The sequence below is a fragment of the Acanthisitta chloris genome, unplaced genomic scaffold (assembly GCF_000695815.1).
Source record: "Acanthisitta chloris isolate BGI_N310 unplaced genomic scaffold, ASM69581v1 scaffold4258, whole genome shotgun sequence".
NCBI classification, from domain to species: Eukaryota; Metazoa; Chordata; class Aves; order Passeriformes; family Acanthisittidae; genus Acanthisitta; species Acanthisitta chloris.
The window spans coordinates 19,467-33,637 of NW_008687435.1; the positions used below are offsets into that span (position 1 = coordinate 19,467).

Genomic DNA, 14,171 nt, shown 5'->3' on the forward strand with positions numbered 1-14,171 from the left:
ACTTAAAAATAAATTCTGAGATGTGAATTTGTTGCCTCAAGCAACAATCCAGGAGTTTGTTTTGGCAGCAACCGTTAGCAGTATCCCAAAAGATAATTACCCACCCAGTCAAAACAAATTATCATGGTTTTGATTAGCCCCCTAAACCTTAAGAGGCTTTTAGGTTTAAGTTAACGGAACAGTTTATGGCCTTGACTGTTTTTTTCTGGTAAGACAGCACCCACATCCAAGAGGGTAGGCAGTTATACTGATGGTAGTACTGAGAACATTATTTCCCAGGTTAAAACAAAGTCTTATAAAGAAAAGAGTAAGTGTGATGAAGTACAGAACCACTATTTTACTCAGCTTCACCATGAGCAAACCATGACTAGGAATTTCCCCTCCTAATTTAAATACCAATTACAAAGCTTTCTCCAGACACTTATCTTGAAAGAAACCATATGATGATTCCAAGAATCAATACTCCAACAGCAAGTATAACAATGAGTATGCACATCTTCTTTCTGGATCTTTGCTGCCAACAGAGAGAAAAACAAGTTGATTGAAAACTGCACCACCACATCAGAAGACTGTTCAGATGCTTTTATGGTCCTACTGCTTGTGCAATCTAACTGAATTGCATCCTTACAAGTCATATAAAGTTGTTCAAGAAAAAATAAGCAAAGTTATCTACATTATTTTATGGCTATATTATTCAACAGAATTATTTTAGTGGTATTATCTGGCTTACATCATAAACTAATGAAAGGGAATGCAGTAATGGAATGAATGGATATAATTAGTACACTGGGGGAAGTAAATGTGAAAGTGCAGATGACAGCATATGGAGGAAAATGGACAATCACTGCACAATGGAGGAGGTAGAAATGGTCTGCTAGGAAAAAAACACATTTAAAAACTATTAGTGTATATACAGAAGGGGACAATGAACCACAATTTTGGACTTCTGTGACCCATTCACAGAGTTATTTTAAAGCTGTTATTTTAAAGCTGTTTTTGTCAAATTTCTTTGGTACAACTTGCCCTTAAAAAAGAAAAAAAACCCCAAAAAATCCAAACCAAACCGAACAAAAGAGAACTGACTAGAGGCACAGATATAGAAATGTCACTACAAGAAAGTGTAAATTATGAGCATGTCCAGAACTTTCACATCTCCCATACAGGTCTGTAACTTGAGACACCAGAGCAGTCAAGACCAGTAGCAGTCTGTCACCCTTTATCTGAAGGATATGGAATCTTAAGGTTTCTTTCACAGGAGGAAAAGAAATTACCAATGGGTTTCTCAAGCTTTTGCTGATAGCCATGGAATAATACCACTCAAATCCTGGGACTCTAGGCCACAGCCCCAGAAGCAAAGCCATGCCGTGTTCTACTTGGCGAAAGTTCTTATGCCTGCATTGTTTTGTTGTTGGTTTTTTTTTTCTTTTCCCCTCTGAAGAACAACATCTGTGTCAGTTCTTCACTGGAGCTCTCAGTTCTCTGCCCAATACCACCCAGACTACCAAATTTCTTAACAATTCTCTTCTTCTAGTTCTACTGTCTCATTGCCACTTCTCCCACTGTCAGGCTAAGATTTCTTCATTTCATCATTTTACTTGCTAGAACTTAATCCATTTGCTGGAGTATCTTTCTTTTTCAGAATCTGTGGCCAGTTGTCTCCTTACACTTAGTCTCTTCATTCTGCATCCTGCAGACCACCTCCTGCCAGCAATGCACTGAAGTCAAACATTTCCCCTGTAAAACTACCTATGCAAGGGAGTGGACTAACGACATGGTGACCTTATTTTCTCATACAATTGATGATCATTTCTACAAATACAGAAGCAGCAGTGACAAAGGGGGAAAGCAAGGAGAAAAGCCTGGCTTTGCTCAAATGGCTGTGGCATGCAAATGCACCCTACAAGGTAGATGAGTGACACAGACTTCATCCAACCACATACAGGAACTCATCCTTGCCAGCACACCTGGGCCTCTAACACTTTTTGGAGGGGGTCAGACCATACTGATATAATAGTTGCTGAAATTAAAACAAGTGCTGAAAGTGGAAATGATTTTTCAGCATCTTGGAACAATGATGAGTTTGCAAGCAAAAGGAAGTTCAAATCCAAAGCAAACTACACAATTCTTTCAAACTCAGGCTGACTCTTCAGAGTGTTTGTCTCTGCTTCAAGACCCACTGAACAGAAACTTGTCAAAAGTCTCAATAAGCTTCCTTTGAGATCAAAGATATTCATCCTTTCCTCCTCAAAATAAAGCATGAAGGTTTTAATTTTAAATTTCAAACAGAAAACTAGCATCATCTACTGAAAATTTTGACTTCTACTATTTTTTTTCCTGAATTTTGTCAGTATCAAAATATGAGCCATCAACCATACATAATGTGCCAATCAGTGCCACCCAGAATACAGTTCAAGGATGCATCCTTTCCCACTTCTGAAATCAGCAGGGAATCCTTCAGACATTTTGTCATTCATTTACTGTCCTGGCTACTATTAACACACATAAGAGGATTTTAAAAAAAAATAAAAATCTAAGGACTAACTCTGAGTTAAGAGGGAAGATTAATTACTAATAAGATTATTTCTAATAAGTTCCAAAAAATGCTATAAAGAAGTAGCATTTAAAGGCATTTAAAAGCCTTTTTAAAAAAGTTTGACAGTTTGAAATATGTTTCTAGCATCAGAGAAGCAAATAACAGAAGATGGATATATACAGCTTTGAGAAGATTTTAGACAGCAAAAATTGGTGCTAACTGGCAGCATCTTCACAAGACTTTCCTGCCTATCTTTCCTACTCCTCCAGTGACCTTTAGAGGCTTGCTCTCCATATAGGGGAACTTGATCTGTAAAGGAGGGTTTCTGTTGGGTTTGGGATGGTTTTGTTTGTTTGTTTGTTTTTAAATAAAGGTGTAACTCCAGGTGCTTTCATAGAAGGCTCCAAAACAACCTGGCTGAAAACAGACTAAACTCAAGGCCTTCAGAGGTCACTGAGTTTTGTTCTACAGTGATGCAGAAATACCACTGCAGTCTAATATATAAACCTTTAAGTCTCCAAGTCTTGAGGAACTTACTAAGCAAGTCTGAACAGCATAAGAAAGTGGAAGTCAGGACTACTGAGAAAGGACAGTTACACAGAACTGGCAGTTGGCATTGGCATTACCTGGTAGTTTGCTGCCCTTGACAGCTGCTGGTTTGCTTGTTGCACATGTACATCTGCATTTTCCACATTGGCTTCTATGCTGTCTTTATTTTAAAAGGAAAGATTTCAATTTTGATTAGTCATAACCCAGACAAAGGTTTGGAATGTTGAAATCACTTGAAAGCAAATGTAATAGCTGCCCCCAACTGCTGGTGTCTTTGTCCGTATCTACTGTTTTATACCATGTATTAAGAAAGCTTGACCCATCCTATACTTATGCTTGAGATACTTTCAGAAATGCCCAGGCAATGAGTGGCTGAGTTCATGTCAGGTAATAGCTCCCCTGTTATAGATGCAGGGATGAAACTTGGATACCAATCAGGGTAGAAACTTTCAGTACTTCTACTTTTTGGTTTTTAAAATAACCTTTCACTTGCACTCCAACTTACTACTGACTACCCTCTGCTCAGATTTAAAAAGTCTTAAGGCTTATGAAATCAGAGGAGAAACAGACATGAAAAAACACCCCGAGGCACAGTTATAGTTTGGTATTCTGCCATACTGACAGGTATTTTCCCCCCCCCCTAGAAAAATATGTACGGATTATGGGCTAAGGTGATAGTAAGAGCCCTGAAAATGTATACTGCACATAGACAACAGAATGGATTAGCAGCAGACTCAGAAAATGCATTCTCCCATCACATTTTGTTAAAACAATAAACCTGTCTACACGGAAGGCAAAGCATGGACCTTTGATGAATCTGTGCACTTGTATCATTAGTCAATACAGTAAAACTTCCCACATGAACTCCAATTTTATGTACAAACAATTAAAAAAACTACTTGTAAAGACATTTTATACACATGAAAAACTACATGTTTTAAACTACCTTTTAAACACACTTTCTTAATGTATTCCCAGTCACCTTTGGCCAGTCTACCCTTTATTAGGTTGTGCCTGATTTGGTTTAGCACTGATATTCTCATTAGAGGAATTTTTCTGGCAAAAGGAAGTTCTACATTGCTGCTCTCCAGAGAAACAGAATTAAAATATTTGAGATAATATTTGAATTGGACTTACCTATCACATCACCTTGTTCATGAATCATCATTCCTAGGTCTTTGAAAATTTCATTGATGTCCATAATATCAGCCTGCAAATAAAAAAATCATAGCATTAGTTGACATCACATATTCTAGCATCTCTGTACATTTAGATACAAATACTGTTCCTCCTTCTCCTGAGTATGCATCCATGACTCTTTACACTACAGGATAGGAACACCCTAATGTGTTTATTTGGAAGGCTTTTTAGGTACTATGAGACCAAGTTTATCATAATCAAACTAACTATCAAATCAAGCTCAGGATGAGCATGTGCACAAAGTACACTTCACAACACATCACAAACAGGACCTCTCATTGCAGAGGGCTCATCTACACACATACTTGTATTATTAGTTTAACTGCAGGGAAAGGTTCACGCCCACATTGCTCAAAAGCTATCCATTTAAGCAAAATTAACAAAGTATGTGCAGGAACTATTTTGCATTAGTTTTATGACACCTATTAGACACAAATTTCCTAAGCACCACAGTTTCCAGAAATTACCTCTACATTATGGTCAGGCATCTGCACCTATACTATCTTACCCTATTGCCATCTGGTTATGATGAAGTGGTAGATGCCATGTTATTGCTGTGGATATGATCTCTTCTTAACTAATGACTGACACATGCTGAGTTCAATTCACTGTAAGTTAAAGTATGGGTGGCAAAGGAGAGATTATTGAAAAGGTTATACATAGAATGGACTTTGTCACATGCATCAGCAAGACTTCCTGACAAACTCCAGTTCCAGCATCTTTCTTATTGATGGAAGAGATGTGGATTCCATATAGGCTGGAAAATTTTGTTCTGTCTTCAGAGAAGTCTCTTGATGTCAGTATTTCATCACATGTGACATTTTTCATGTAGGTTACATCTTGGTTTTAACTGTTTTTAACAAGCCTTTAATTATAAAAGTTTGAATGAAACAGAGTCTCTCTGTATGTCCAGAAGTGTTCAAAAAAGCTGCTTGCAAAATGAACATGTTGAACAATACATTGGGAACACCTGGGAGGAAAGGTATAATTTTTCTTCATTTATAGTTGCTGTTTAAAATGGTTATATAATATGACCACTACTTTGGGAAAAATTATATGTACTTTTCCTTGCAATGACATGAGCACTCTTTTATCCCCAACCGAGACACTGAAGTTAAACACAGTATCAAAACATGGCTTTCATATAGTAGATTTCAAATGCACATTTCACATCTAAAGGCAGTATTTGTAGTTTTAAAGGAAAAAACGACCCACAAACAAACCATAACTCCTCAAGATTGATGTCTGCAATGCCTCATGATGGCTCATGCCACTAAAAGGCTTTTTCTTTGGAAACATCAAAAGCATATTCTATGTAAAACCACTTGTACTTACTTCAAGCTGCCTAATGGAAGATTCCCTCTCCTCGATAAGACGGAGGTCATCTTCTGTAATTTCTTCATCTTGCACTTGTGCTTGCGGTTGACTATCAAACAACAAAAACAAACCCACCCAGAACTGAACAGGCACAATGAGAAATAGTTCAGATGAATAAAATGACAGTTAAGTACATTGCACATTTTTCACATTTTAGTTAACAAAACGCAGGTTTTTCCCCTTGTCCGTCTAGCTGACAGGAAAGATATAACTGTCACACCTCTGGTACAGGAAGCTGACTGGAAATTCCAGGTATGAATACAAGGGCAAAGCTCTCTCTGAATTATAAACTGCAGAGTTCGTATCTATCTGAGGTAAACGCAAGCTAGCCAGCAAAAAAGAATCTGAGACTGAGAAGCAGTTCTTGGAGAATGTGATGGGAGATCCAAATAAACACTGGGCCTTTATCACAGCAGTTTTACTCTATTCACTGGTTGGACTCTTCTTCTGTAAGTCTGGGTCTCAGAAAGCCCAAATGCAGATTAGGAGAGCTTAAGGAGATAGCTACAACTGAAGCATCAGTTAAAAAGGGGAATATTATGTGAACTGCTCCTTTTTCTTCCCATCTACACCATCAAAGCCTCTTCTCTATGCTCACTTTCTAAGAAAAAGCCTAAGTGAACAACCTATCCCAGCTCCCTCCAAAAAATGGCATTTGATCAGAAAAAGGGAACCCAAGCAAAAACCCAATGACCAGCTGGATTCCCCGCAGACCATTTATTATTCTGAACTAGATTAAGGTTTATTAACTAATTCAACCTACCTGTCCCAAGAGACAAGTGTTCCTTCTTTGTAGGTATCTTCTGGAGCACCACCCTACATGATCAGTTTTAAAATATATAAATAAAACATTATGGCCCTGAAAGGAGCACTGTCAGCATTTCTATAGAGTCAATATTAGAAGCTTTTTAGTAAGTCAATTTCAAACTGAAACAAGATTGAACATGTTCTCATGCTGATTTTGCATTATGCATACATAAAGCTGAAATTCAAGCAAAAGCATTCAGCTCAGTAACTGACTGCTAAAATTTACAAGCACAGCAACGTGTATTTGGCACAGAGGGAAAAGGCAAAATTGATATACTAACAAGGAAAAGCACAACATCTGAAGCTCCACAGCAGTTCTCCACCTTAATACTCCACAGAAATCTGGCTAGTCATTCTTCCCCATAGATCTGTTGATATCTAAAGCCACAGCAAAAGCATTTAAAAATCTACTAAAAGTTGCCTTTCCAAGATTATAGCATGAACACAGGGGCAGTTCATGCCTTTGTGTGACAAAGGCAAAGACAAAGTTACAGTTCTCAGGGGAGGTTACAATAACTTAATGCAGCCTTTACTATAAAATTGTATAGCCCAAGTTCTGCGGTATTTAGGGTCAGTTATGAGCTTTGGAAAGTAGCACTGTGGAAGCAAGGCTGACATTGAACACCACTAACACCACCGTTAAGAGTATAATGGTACATTTTCTGATACTTACAGAGACTCTTGAGCTGGCTCTTACTCTGGCTACAAAGTCTTTTTCTTTCTCAGCAGCTTGCCTTTGGAGTCTTTGGAAGTTTGTTAGTGCTGTGGTGAACTCCCCCACAAGACGATCTTTCTGTATTTTTCTTTGACGCTATAGGAGAAAAAGTTTTACCAAGTCAAATGAGCTCAGGCTTATCAAGGCTTTGCCATTTCCAGGGTGCTTAATGCTAAGGCATATACTCTTTTTCTTCTAAATTGATGTAAGGGAAGGCTGTCTACAAAACCACTGGTAACTGGACAGACAAACCTTTGTTTCTTCTGGGACCACATAACTGCACAAATTCAGGCATTTAAAGGAGAAATCAATGTATTTATCTTCATTTTACAGCTGGAAATGAGAAATGGGCAGGGACAAAAAAAGCTTCTTCCTTCCTTATTACCTGCCTACTGTTAGGGCGTGAAATATTTTGATACCATGAATGCAAACATATGCAAATATGACTGAATGGGAAGGAAAGAGGCAGAAAAAACAGGGCACTTCATATGTATTTTACATAAATGTAAAAATATATATTGAGCTGCATCCAGAAGTGGGTTCACATACACCCTTAAGTGCTTTAGAACTGGCACAAAAATACCTGTTCTAACCTTTCAGGTTGCTCTTTTTTAAGATGCAGTGAAGGGAAGAGCAATCCTGGGCACTCAGGAGAGCCTCTACCATATTTCCCTAAATGTTTACAATATATCAACCCTTCCTTCCAAATTTCTGAAAGGCTGTAATTCGCAATTTGTGAATCTGTTATTTATGCATTTTGTTGAGATGCATCTTTGATATAAGAAGTAAAACTGAACAGTAAAACATCTCACTTCCAGCTTTTCAAGACAAACCATAAAAAAAGACAACAAACCAAACATACTTTGTCTGAACTAAAGGTTATATACCAAGACCAAGTTTTAACATTGCTATTAGAAATTTACAGCTTGGCAGGATGAGCACACGTGGATCATGGCCTGCCATTTGAATTCAGTGTTTCAAGACTTCTTCCCAAAAACTCTTTAGTAACCAGTCACAGGCCAGGCAAGTTGAGTGACAATAACCAAAATCCCTGTTTTCTGGGATCCTCCTGTTCTTCCCTTATTTAAGTGACAGATTTTGCTAGGATATGAAACCATGGGATGGCAGACAGGAGTGTGCTAATCACAACAGACACTTCACATGCTACCTTCTGACAAGATTTTACACACACCTGGGAAAGAAGCAGTTTAAAGACTGCACACGTTCTTTTAGTAACAGCTCCTGTCTACTGCTCTTAAGAAAGAAAGAACCTGTGGACAAGACACAGCACATATGCTGATCTAAGTGATGTAGAACTGACATACTGTGCATAATCAAGTTTATTCAGACAGTGAGTGAACAGTGGTTTTGGCACACAATTCCTTGACCCCCGAAGCAGTCAGAGTGCTGGCAAAGTCAGATTTAGCATCACTGCAATGGATTACACTGTCCAGATACCTGAAACTGCAGGCAGGCATTGCCTTATTTGCCACCATTTCAGCCAAACTACCTCATTCCTGATATATAAAAAAACTTTGGGACAAGTCTGGACTGCAACAAAATGTTCTTGTAAGTATTCCCACTGTGCAAATGTGTTGACTAACTAATCAGTGCTTTAAAAATAGAAATGAAGAACTGAAGTGAGTCAAATACTCTACATGAGCCAACATGATAGTCAAACAAGCCATGCTCTGGCTTTATACCTGTTCACTTGTTGCAGGCAAAGATCCAAACTCTTTAATGTATTTGTCAGTTTCTTTGGCAAGTTGGTTGGTGTATTGCTGCTTCTGTTGCCTACAAACAAATGCAAATTTTCATTAGAGACCACTGGATTATTTGCTTTAATATTATTTGCTGAGGAGCACACCTTCGTCATCTGTCCCACCTGGAATCCATGATGTCTTGCCTTTATGGTAAAGAACAGAATAGAGGTGTCTTTGTGTGCTTTAGAGAAGCATTTAGTGCTGTTGCTTTCTTGAGAATCAGTGAACATGTCCTTCACAACAGTTTCTATCCTGTTTAGCTGTGAATTTATGCCTAGAACCTGTCTGGTTATTGTATAAACTCTACATGTTGTTCTTCACACATTCCCAGTCCCCAACAGAATATCCACTGTGGATTGCACATGGCTAATGTTATGGGCCCTATTATAAAGCCATTTGTTCACACAAAATGAACATGATGCCTTTGGTCCAATACACACCTCCTCCTACTATTCAACAGCCACAGGGCAGCATTAACCATACTGAAAATGCCAACCATCTCACCCAGAGGGTAAGCACAACATGTTGCTCATGTGCATTTATGACACTGAGACTAGTGGGGTAAAGGAGTTTAATGGAAAAAAAATCATACTGGTTCATTAGAGCATGCAGAGAAGTGGAGAACAGCTGACTGTCTCTGCTAGAGGCATATTAATGAAAGCCCACCTCTAGATGACTGAACTACAGTAGAGCATCTGCCTTGAAATAATTTCACTTCTGTTATGTTACCATTTCTGGTACATATTTATTCTATAATGTCATCCCTTAGTGTAGCTTTCATCATTCAAAACAACATCCCCTTTCTCTCACAGTATCTAATCTCACAAAAAAACCCCAATATATTCAGTACCTTGTGAAACTTATACAGAGTGGAAGAGCTGACTGGAGGAGAGTGGTGCAGGTGCATGTTTTAAATAGTGATACTGCTTTCTGGTCCTGTCACTTTCCCTTTGCTGACATACAGCTTAGGTTTTATAAATGTATTGATACTGCAGCCGACGTGCATGGACAAAACAGCTGTCTCCAGCTCACAGACTACCCAAGACTTCAGAAAGCTCATCTCAGCATTTAAGTTTCAAATATTTCTCTATGCTTACCTTTTTTTCAGCGAAATCAAGCACTCTGCCTAATGAAAAAACATGTCATCACCTACCAGGGGATTGTTTACAATGAAACTAAACATTTTTATGATGTCATCACCTACCAGGGCACTGTTTACAATGAAACTAAACATTTTTATGTGAAGTACTCACAGCTGTTGCCTCAAGTCAGGCGTGTCTTGTGGTGTTCCAAGTTGATGTAATATTCTTTGTATTTCTGCAGCTGTTTGTGAAGAGGATGAGAAATTTTAATAGGGGGCAGACAATTCCTGCTTAGACTTACACATTTTTTGCTTGACAATTCTAAAGTCATGTAAATTGACAAAAACTGATACGCAAGACATTTTCAACCTACTACAAAGACTACACTTAAGAAGTTCCTGAACAACTAGTGAATGGTTTTTGACAAAGACAAAGCCCAGGGTTTCTTATAAAGGATGGGAATGTATACAAGTCTTCAGGTAAAAACAGACAATTTAAAGCTTAGTCAATAATTTCATTGTAATAAGTATAAATCAGGCCTTTTAATTTTTTTTAAAGAAACAGCACAGTTCCTGTTCTTGTTCAAATATATCTTACACATGTCATTTTGGAAAGCCATATGAAAGACTCCCATGATATTATCATATACAAATATGTCAGAACCAGTGCATTAATGATGAGATGGCAACAAAGCATCCATGGGTTTACAGCACATAAAAAAAGGCATGTGTCCAGGATTAAATTGTCATTTTGAGAGTATTCTGTTTTTAAATGTGATATACAAACCGCCAGGGATTTTTAAGTATGTTTCATAAAATATATTAGTTTTGGACTGCAAGAAGTGACACATCATTTGAGCCTTATTTTCAGCTTAATATAGTTTACTGCCACATGAGAAAGTGAGGAAAAAAATGGGCAGAAACTTCAAAGATATGTAGTTTATCATACTGCAGAATTTATATCCTCAACATGCTTTATATCTCTGCTTAACATCCTCACATGTTTTAAACAGAAGAATACATATCCAGAATAATTTCTTTTGCTTGACCTCAACTGGGAGTAGATTTGTCTTCCCTGTATTTTGTTGCCCTCCCCAGGCTGACTGGTGTACCACACAGTCAGTAGCAAATATGATGGTATGATATTATGTGGGGTGCTCTCTTGACTAGCACACTATCTTTTTAGTTTGCCCTAAACACAGTTAAAATCACAGTAAATTACATCATTACATAATGAAGAAAACCAATATTATTTTTTTTTTAAAAAAGAAGGTACTTTTCCATATACCATGGAACAGATCTATAACAGAACTTCAGTTAAAAGAAGAAAATAACCTATGGCTTATGTTAACCAGTTAGATAAAACAGGAATTCATTAGCATTTTTAGTAAAAATATTAATTCTAAACTTTGTTTCATAAGAAGCTTCCAATGAATTAGATGACACTGGATTTTCTCCACTGCTCTACATAACATCCCGATGTCAACAAATTGCTACAGCCAATTCCTTCTGTGCACACCAAGATATCAAAACAGGTGAAAGTTAGTACCTCAGTTTTGCACAAAGTAAAAAAATCAAATACTTCAAGGCAGATGTCTTTGAGGGGGAATTTCTGAGGGCAACAGCACTGTAAGATGGGTTTCATGCAGCTTGTATTTTGATTGAACTGAAAGACAGCAAAAGTAAGTAAAAAGTTTTGAATTTTGCCTACAGTTGCTAACTATCTGCTGAGGGTCAGCCCTTCCCTGCCTGCTGGGGCCTCTGCCCAGCTGCCTGCCCTTCTCCTGGGCAGCAGCAGCTGCTCACATGTACAGATAAACATGGGCTAGGGGTAACTAAGCTTTCGGGTTATGTTCAGTGTAATTAATGCAATGTTTTAAAACAAACAAAAAATAACTGCCTGGTGTTATCTTCAAAAGCATAGAGTTTTAATGTCTACAAAACTGAACACCAGTTATCCTTCATCTGTTCCAAGGCACTCTCCCTTCTGATTCAGGAGCCAAGGAAAGAGCTCAGGGATTTCGGATGGACTCGGAGGGAGAGTGAAAGGAAAACCAGAGCAGCCTGAAGTACCAGTGTGTCCTACCTCCACCTAGAGGTGCGTGATTTAACTGCAAGTAAAGGAAACGGGTTTGGGTTTAACTAAAGGCTCTAGCCTGAAAAATTCCCTCAAACAAAACCTATACTTAAAATATTTGTATTCCAAGTTAATTACACATTTATCCTACCTCTCCAACTGAACACAAGTATATAATTGAGGAGAAATTAGAAGCCAGCACTGCATAGCTGGTCAGCTATATGATTCCAGGCAGAGGGAAGTGCATCCCAGTTCAGGTCTTATGATTCAAGAATTCAGCATAAAATTAAAAGACATTTTACCACAAAGTCTGCAAGTGTGCATCAAAACAGAAAATTGCTAACAGGCTTTCAAATCACAAGATGAAAAAATAAAATAAAACCCCCCTAAGGGCTGAATTGACACTGCTGACAATGACTGTGCTTCCTGTAACTTACCGTTTTACACCTTACTCTTCCACAGTAAGGATATTTATTATTCAGGAAAAAAAATAGCATTTCTCTTTTCAGTGTTTTGTTCATATGAAGTATACTGCATAAAAAAGTGAAATATTGCTGGAATTACAGAAGCTGACCTTCCTGAAATCCTGATTTACAGTATATACCTGCAGGTCGATGAGTTAAAGAAATCCATCCTTCATATTAATATAAACACACTGGAGTGTACACAGTCTAAAAAAAAGTCTTTCTTTATAGTCTTAAAATTCTTTTGGCTTGGCCTTTTCTTTTTTTTACTCATTTCTTACTGTAGCTACTTCTCATTCAAACATTTGACATAATATTATGCATATAATCACAACACCACCTAAACTACAAACATTTGTTCAGACACATGAGCTCATACAGCTTTATTGATAAAAACAAAACTTAAAACAGGCTTTAAGCCATTACCACCACAGGGGTAAGGTGTCTTGTTCCCTCACATGTATACACAAAGACCTCACAGAATTGGATTCAAAGCACGAACTAGCTCTGAAACTTCTTAGATCAAAGTCAATATCCCTTCCTTTCCTCAGGAAAAAAGCAGGTCAGCCTTGGCTTCTCCTCCTGAAGATCAGCCTGTAGAAACACCTCTGCTTGCTCCTTTCATTGCCCCATTGGTGAAACAATCAGGGAGAGGGTCTTGGCACTGAAGGGCGAAACTGCTGGAAACCTGGGATTACTCTTCACAAAACAGAGGTCTCTAAGTTTCTGGCTTCACTGATGATGATGGTATTTGTAAAGGTACTGCCTCCCTTGTTTACCCAGCTTTTCGCCCCTGTGCAGGGAGTTCAGGATAGCACATAAGTATCTGCTTTGGTGCCTCTCAAATTTCCCACAGAGCCAAAGGCTTAGGCCCAGCTCACAAAGTCCTAGCTCTGCACTGTAAACACACTGGTAACAGTCATGGACCAAAGATCAGAGCACAGTTTTGATAGGTTCCTAGGTTACCTCACGCTTTATGATTTTCCCTTTCCCAATTCCCAATCCTTCAAACTTCCCAAGGAGTTCTGAAAGACAGGAGTAATCTGACTATCAGAGCATTGTCCGGGGCATTACCAATCCTGTAACAGAGACTGGATCTTAGGCATGATTTTAATCTATTTCAGTGCAAAGTCTGACACATTAGCACTTAGGTTCCTTGAGTACATACAGCTAGCTGCTGGACTTTGCCCAGGAGCTGCACAAGGGCACACACCACGTGCATACAGACATTCTTCACCAGTATATAGCAACAGCCTCCGGCAGAGGCGTACAAACTCCTGCAGCCACTTCTGCACTGAAGAGCAGGGTAGATATTTGCATATCATGAAAACCAACAGCTCTTTCAGGGCTCATGCTACAACCCTGCAGGAGCAGCACCGTGCCAGCTGTAGGCTGACAATAAACCACTGCAGAAAGCAAGTCCCCTTTGGGAACTGGGCAGTGCAGGAAGCAGGGTGCATGATACCATGCAAGCAAAACGTGTTTTCCAAGCAACAGCTGTCTTGCATGTAAAAGAACAGAATCTCACTTTTTTTTCACCTGAAAATGAGTCTTGTCTGATAAAGAAGCAATACTATATTAGAAAGAAGACTTTTCACTTGTCTT

The 14,171-nt window shown here is 38.4% G+C and overlaps 1 protein-coding gene across 1 annotated transcript in view; it reads right to left on the minus strand.

Moving 5' to 3' along the window:
• Window positions 1-14,171, minus strand: part of STX7 (syntaxin 7) — a 25,753-nt gene continuing 11,582 nt past the window's right edge. Inside the window, exons 2-9 of the mRNA XM_009080578.1 lie at window positions 10,198-10,267; window positions 8,885-8,975; window positions 7,140-7,277; window positions 6,423-6,475; window positions 5,618-5,708; window positions 4,220-4,292; window positions 3,160-3,242; window positions 1-514 (exon numbers count right to left, since the gene is read on the minus strand). Coding sequence (XP_009078826.1) covers window positions 422-514; window positions 3,160-3,242; window positions 4,220-4,292; window positions 5,618-5,708; window positions 6,423-6,475; window positions 7,140-7,277; window positions 8,885-8,975; window positions 10,198-10,267 — 692 coding nt within the window. The 3' untranslated portion in view covers window positions 1-421. The remainder of the gene's footprint in view (window positions 515-3,159; window positions 3,243-4,219; window positions 4,293-5,617; window positions 5,709-6,422; window positions 6,476-7,139; window positions 7,278-8,884; window positions 8,976-10,197; window positions 10,268-14,171) is intronic.